This window comes from Propithecus coquereli, unplaced genomic scaffold, assembly GCF_000956105.1.
Source record: "Propithecus coquereli isolate 6110/MARCELLA unplaced genomic scaffold, Pcoq_1.0 Scaffold8, whole genome shotgun sequence".
Lineage (NCBI taxonomy): Eukaryota > Metazoa > Chordata > Mammalia > Primates > Indriidae > Propithecus > Propithecus coquereli.
The window spans coordinates 10,030,422-10,037,134 of record NW_012154173.1 but is presented as its reverse complement, the minus strand read 5'-3'; the positions used below and the strand labels follow the sequence as shown (position 1 = coordinate 10,037,134).

Genomic DNA, 6,713 nt, shown 5'->3' with positions numbered 1-6,713 from the left:
AATTAATTTATGTTAGTTGTGTTTTAAAAATCTGTTTTCGAGAAGATTTGAGTTTTATATGTGTATATGATACTTCCCCAACATAGGTAGAACTGGGTTCTCACCGAGTTCATTAATGGAGTACTAAACATTCATATATTCTATTTGATAGATATGGAGGATTAATAAATACCAATCTATTAACAGTTGAAGAAAAGCATCTAAAGAGACAATGTGGGCTTAAAGTCAGACAGATTGGGTTGGCGTGTACCTGTCACTTTCTGGCTGTCTGATTTTGGCAAGCTGAGCTTATATAAAATGAACAGTAATAGTAATGACCCTCAAAAATATTATAACGATAAATGTAAGATCTTATAAAAATCTAAGAAATGTATAGAGAAATCTTCCATCCTTAAGAAACTGTAAGCATTGTCTTGATAAAAAACAGTTGCATTTATAGTAGGTATGTTCTTAAATAATTGTTTCTATAAATAACTGCTTTACTTTTTATTAAAAGGCATGGCTTTGGGAGGAAGACAAGAATTTGAGATCTGGCGTGAGGAAATATGGAGAGGGAAACTGGACTAAAATACTGTTACATTATAAATTCAACAATCGCACAAGTGTCATGTTAAAAGACAGGTGGAGGACTATGAAGAAACTAAAACTGATTTGCTCAGACAGTGAAGACTGAATGTGTTTGTAAAGCTTGATAAAGGGACAGTTAAATATTTTGATCACTGCGTTTTGTTTGAAACTTGCCAGTCATTAATGTGTCTTAACATTTTTGTTTAAAGCATTACAGTATTTTTCTGTGACAGTCAGTATGAGGGTTTGTGCTATAAGAGTGAAATTACCTGCCATCATTGTATTCTTTAAGAATCTTTTTATTTTGATAAAATAAATTTGTTGAACCTTGTCACATTCAATATCCCTATCCCCAAATCCTGTTCCAGTAAAGAAATTAAAACCTGGTAAGAGAAAAAAATAATATTTCTCTTAACCTATTCTGTGTCTGTACACTGACCTTAACCCTGTAACACACATAAAAATGAATTTTCAAAATCATTGTATAATAGTCCTTTGATATGAGATAATGACTTGATTTATGGCCTTACTGTACCACTTGATTACTAAGATATTTACTAACAGAATGATAAATTTGTACAAAATTATACAAAGTAATGTATAAATATAGCATACTTAAGTTTTCCTTTTAATAGTTTCATATAAAGGAAAAAACTAGAAAATAGTAATACCCATAGGACAAAATTTGTCCTATTAACGAGAAGAGCTTTGTGTCTCATTCAGGAATAATTTGACTTTTGTTTGCAGTGTTAACTTTGACAAAGATGGTGTTGAATAAAGTTACTTTAGAACCTGATGCCATAAATACCAGGTTCTCTGATACCTTCATTTAATATATGAATACTGGGGCTAAATACTATTCTGTAAATGCTTAAATTGGTATTAACCATGATCATCTTGACATCCACAGTAAATAATAAAGTTTTATGTACCATACGTACTAGACAATTTTGAGCTTTCACCAACATTTTATTTTTTAGATTAAACTAACAATTATTTAGCATTTTGAGTTATATGTGCTTTATTTAACAAGTGAGTGAAAATATTGAAGTGTTTGCATAAAAACTGAAATGGTAGTATTTTGTAATCTCTGTTCCATTTCCTATTAAAGTTTTATACATTACTTTTCTCATTGTTCCTGAATTTATGTTGCCCTATATATATAGTAAACAGAGACATGGATAATTATTATACTCTATGTTTCTTGAGTCTGGCCTGTTACACCACAACATACTGTCACTGTTTTTATTGCAGACATTTCGATGATTAGTGCCAAAGCTGGCATCATTAGTCAATATAGACTTATAAGTCAACTTCCTCATTTCAAACACATAAATCACCAAATTTAAGTTGCCATTAATTGTGAGATGTTATTTCATGCACCACTAAAAAAAAAAATCATTATCATTTATATTTCAGTGTGGTGCTTTCTCACTTAGAATTTTACTCTACTGATTAAAACTATTTTAGATTTATTTAAACATAAGATTTTTTTAATGATTTTTTTGGGGTAGAGATGGAGTCTTGCTATGTTGATCACGCTGGTCTCAAACTCCTGGTATCAAGTCAGTCCTCGCACCTCAGCCTCCCAGAGTGCTAGGATTACAGGCGTGAACCACACCTGTCCCATTCTTTTTTCCTTCGCTTTGCAGTTTGGGAAGTTTCTATTAACATACCTTCAAGTTCACTGATTTTTTTCCTCACCTGTTTCTAGTCATCTTATGAACCCATCAAAGGCATTGTTTGTTTCTGTTACTATTTTGTAGATTTCTAGCATTTCCTTTTGATTTTTTTCCTCAGGGTTTTTGTCTCTGCTTACATTTACTCATCTGCTCTTTCCTATGGTCCACATTTTCCATTAGAGCTCTTGGCATATTGATTAGTCATTTCAGATTCCAAGTCTGACAATTCCAAAATCTCTGCCATATCTTAGTGTGGTTCTGATGCTTGCTTTGGCCCTTCTGACTGTTTTTTGCCTTTTAACATGCTTGTAATTTTTTTGTTGATAGCTGGACAGGATGTATCAAGTAAAAGGAACTGAAGTAAATGGGCCTTTAGCATTAGGTTTTATGTTTATTTGGCTGGGAGTTAGACTGTGTTTATTATTTGCTATAGCTGTAGGTGTCACAGGCTAAAAGTTCCTCTACTGTCCTTGTTTTTGTCTCTCTTGTTGTCTTGAGTTTCCCTAGAGACTGCTTCGTAGTAAGGGTCCGAGGTACCTCTTTCAGGTGCAACCCCCAGAATCCTGATTGATGTGGTGGTAAGGTAGGGGGAAGGGAAGCATTCTGTAGTCCTTTGTATAGGTCTCATTCTTTTAGTGAGCCTGTGTCCTGGGCTGCGATGTTCGTAAGTGCTTCTCCATCTGCTGCTCCTACCACCACCACCCCTTGGGTGAGACAGGAAGGCTAGAGGGGCCGGAATTGGGTATTTCCACAGGTCAGTTAGGCTCTTGTAAAGCTCTGGTGTTACCTTCTGGCAAAATTAGTTTCCCTTGAGGACAGGCTTTTGTTAAGGAGAACAGAATGTTCTGGGAGTATTTTGAGATGGGGAATATTTCAAAATGGCTACTTTTCTCCTCCCCTTGTTGGAAACAGGAGGGGATTTTTGTCTAATCTTCCCCCTGAGACCTGGTGGGGCTCCTGGAGATAAAACTCAGAAAAGTGGCCTGGCATGGTGGCTCACACCTGTAATCCCAGCACTTTGGGAGGCTAAGATAGGAGGATCACTAGAGGCCAGGAGTTTGAGAACAGCCTGGGCAACAGAGTGAGACCCCATCTCTACAAAAAATTAAAAAATTAGCCAGGTGTGGTGGTGTGCATTTGTAATTCCAGCTACTCTGAAGGCTGAACCAAGAGGATCTCTTCATCCCAGAAGGTAAAGTTACAATGATCTGTGGTCATGCCACTGCACTCTAGCCTGGGTCACCGAGCGAGACCCTGTCTCACACACACACACAAAAGAGATCTCAGAAAAGTTTGTGGGCCTTGTTAAGACTGGGCCCCTGGAGTTTTTAACTCTTAAGTTTATCCACACTTAGCCTCCATCAGTTCATGAATCCTAGTTAATTGCTCCTACCAGTACCGTGGCTCTAGCTGCAAGCTTCTGCTCCTAGTAATTCCTGTGATTCTGTGTGACTGCCTGTCTCTCTAGTTTTCAGGGTAACAGTTTGCCTTGTGACATTAATTCACTAATGGATCTAAGAAGAGTTAATGATTTTCAGTTTGTTCAGCTATTTTCTTGTCGAGACTGGACTGATTTTCAAACTCTTCACATGCCGCACCAGAAACCAGAAGTCTGCCTCATACATACAATTGATCTTTCCCTGTAGTTCAGGCAGCAACTCCAAGTGAGATTGTATGTGCTATTTGTAGATACATGGCAAGTTTTTCTCTCTCTTTTCTTTTCTATTAAAAACAAAATGTAGGATATCAACCATATAATCTGTAGTATAGGTGATATCATTTATCACTTTCCATGCCAAAAAAGAATTCTGTGGCTATCACAAGTATCTGGTTTTATTTTTTAGTTTTCCATGGTTGGCTTTTTGGTGGAATGCTTGTTTAGAAGATGAGTGACTGACTTTATTTTATTTTGTATTAGGCCTTTGTTTCTTTAAAAAATTTTTTATTGCAGTAGTCCATGTCCAAATAGACAGTTTTCTCTTTGCCACATTTGTTTGTTAAACAGACAAAGGTATTTCTGCCCACCTTATCACAATTTAAAGAACCTTCCTTTTATAAGTGTGTTCCATTCAAGAAGAAAAGTAAATGCCTTTGAATGAGGGCTTTTCCTCCATAAAGAGTATATAATGAGAATTACTATAACAGTATTTTCTTTTGCTATAAATGGTATCATTTTAAAGGTCTTATAGAGCATATTTTTCCTCAAAAAAGTCATTAAACTGGATATGCAGTTTTCAGATATAAATTATATAAACAAACTCTCTGGCCTTAGGAAAGAAAAAGATTGCTACATTTTAACTTGTTATGGGATTTTTGTATCTTTTTGGGCTACTGGCATGGCTAGTGTTTTATGCTTTTTTTTATTGATTTAATTTTTTATTTTTCAAGAAAAGCAAAGGAGAAAAGATAATGAGACAGAGGACATGGGTTTTATGTCCAGAAATTTATCGTCTTAAACTCTTTTTTAGTTGTGTGTCATTATGAATGGACTCTACTACAATCAGTTAAATGTATAAAATGGAGAAATTAAGAGTTTTAAGCAAAGCAGTATACTTTTGAAATTGTACTGCTCTTATGTTCTCTTTCTGATCTGACACTGACAGGCCAATTGTGTTGCTCATTCAACTTCATCTAGAGAAAATAAAAGTCGTACCAGTGATTACTATGCCTCTTTAAGCTCTACACTTTTAAAGATTACAGTGTTAATTATTTGCCATATGATTGTTTATTCCCTATGATGCCTTTTGGGGGGGGACGGAGTTTGGAGTTTTTGTTGTTTTTTTTTTTTGTAGCTGGGACTACAGGCTCACACCATAACACCTGGCTAATTTTTCTAGTTTTAGTAGAAACAGGGTCTTGTCATTGCTCAGGCTGGTGTTGAACTAATAATAAGCTCAAGCAATCCTCCTGCCTTGGCCTTCCAGAGTGCTGGGATTATAGACATGAGCCACCTCACCCAGCCCCATATAATCTTTTTTTTTTTTTTTTTTGAGACAGAGTCTCACTTTGTTGCCCGGGCTAGAGTGAGTGCCATGGCGTCAGCCTAGCTCACAGCAACCTCAAACTCCTGGGCTCAAGCAATCCTTCTGCCTCAGCCTCCCGAGTACCTGGGACTACAGGCATGCACCACCATGCCTGGCTAATTTTTTCTATATATTTTTAGCTGTCCAATTAATTTCTTTCTATTTTTGGTAGAGACGGGGTCTCGCTCTTGCTCAGGCTGGTCTTGAACTCCTGAGCTCAAACAATCCACCCGCCTCGGCCTCCCAGAGTGCTAGGATTACAGGCGTGAGCCACCGCGCCCGGCCCCGTATAATCTTTTTAAGACTCTTTTATAGATGAAATTGAGCAAAAACTGAAAACATTCAGATCAAACAAAATAATCAAGGCATAATCAATCATGGAGTAACAACGTATCAAGCTAAAGTTGCTCTTTTTCAATAGAATAAAAAATGAAATACTTAACACTAAACCCTGTGGTTGTTCAGTTAATCTTTTCTGAGAAAATTAACAACGTTCTTCTAGATTAGGGGTCAACAAAATTTTTCTATAAAGGGCCAGATTGTGAATATTTTAGTCCTTGTGTGATGTAAACAGTTTCTGTTACCTAGTCTTTTTCTGTTTTGTTTTTTTTTTTAATGACTTTTAAAATGTAAAAATGATCTTTAGCCCCTGGGCTGTAGAAGAACAGCCTTGGGCTAGATTTTGGCAGTAGCTTGCTGACTTCTGATGTAGGTAATCCACTGGAAAACATTGTTTAAACTTACTGTACTCAGGAACTTAAATAGGATTTGAACAGAGAATATTAATTTCTTGAGAGAAAGAGGTTTTTGTATATCATATATCTTGCTCTCTATTAAAAATAATAGAACTTAGATAAAAGCAATAAAACAGTGCTGTATATATATGGTATTTGTATAAACCAAAGACTACTTTTTTAGAGCTGAATAAATGTGTGACAACTTAAAACAACAGAAATTCTTAACTTGGGAACCATGAAATTGATAGGCTTTTTAAGGGGAGTCTACCGGGTCTCCAAAATTTTATGTAAAATTTTAAGATAACTACACTTTCTGGGGAGTGGATCCATAGCTTTTGTCACATTCTCAAAGATTTATATGACCCCAAAGATTAATAACTTACTGTTAAAAGTACTTTTAATCAGTCATCCCGTAAATTCAAAATTTACATCTCTTTTGGTTTTGTGTCAGTTAATGACAAGCAGTGTAGTGCGGCTTTGTAGGAGTGGAGGCCGGGTCGGTCAGTAATAAACAGATGGTCAGTAAGAGGATGTCAGTGGTTGTCTAAAAATGAGTAGCCATGCACTCATAGGCAGTACAATTGCTGATAGGTGTACCACAGATAAGCAGTAGCAAATGCAGGCATAGAAGAGACCAGATATTTTGGGTTCAAGCCACAAGAGCAGAGGAATCAGGTTTAAGGCAGCTGAAACAAACTTCTTAC

The 6,713-nt window shown here is 36.1% G+C and overlaps 1 protein-coding gene across 2 annotated transcripts in view; it reads left to right on the top strand.

The window, feature by feature from the left end:
* TERF1 (telomeric repeat binding factor (NIMA-interacting) 1) overlaps positions 1–1,074 on the top strand; it is a 55,077-nt gene extending 54,003 nt beyond the window's left edge. Inside the window, exon 10 of one of the 2 annotated variants that reach the window (XM_012663190.1) lies at positions 497–1,074. In XM_012663190.1, coding sequence (XP_012518644.1) covers positions 497–673 — 177 coding nt within the window. In that variant the 3' untranslated portion in view covers positions 674–1,074. The remainder of the gene's footprint in view (positions 1–496) is intronic. The other variant, XM_012663191.1, reaches the window with a different exon arrangement.
* Positions 1,075–6,713: the final 5,639 nt, after the last annotated feature.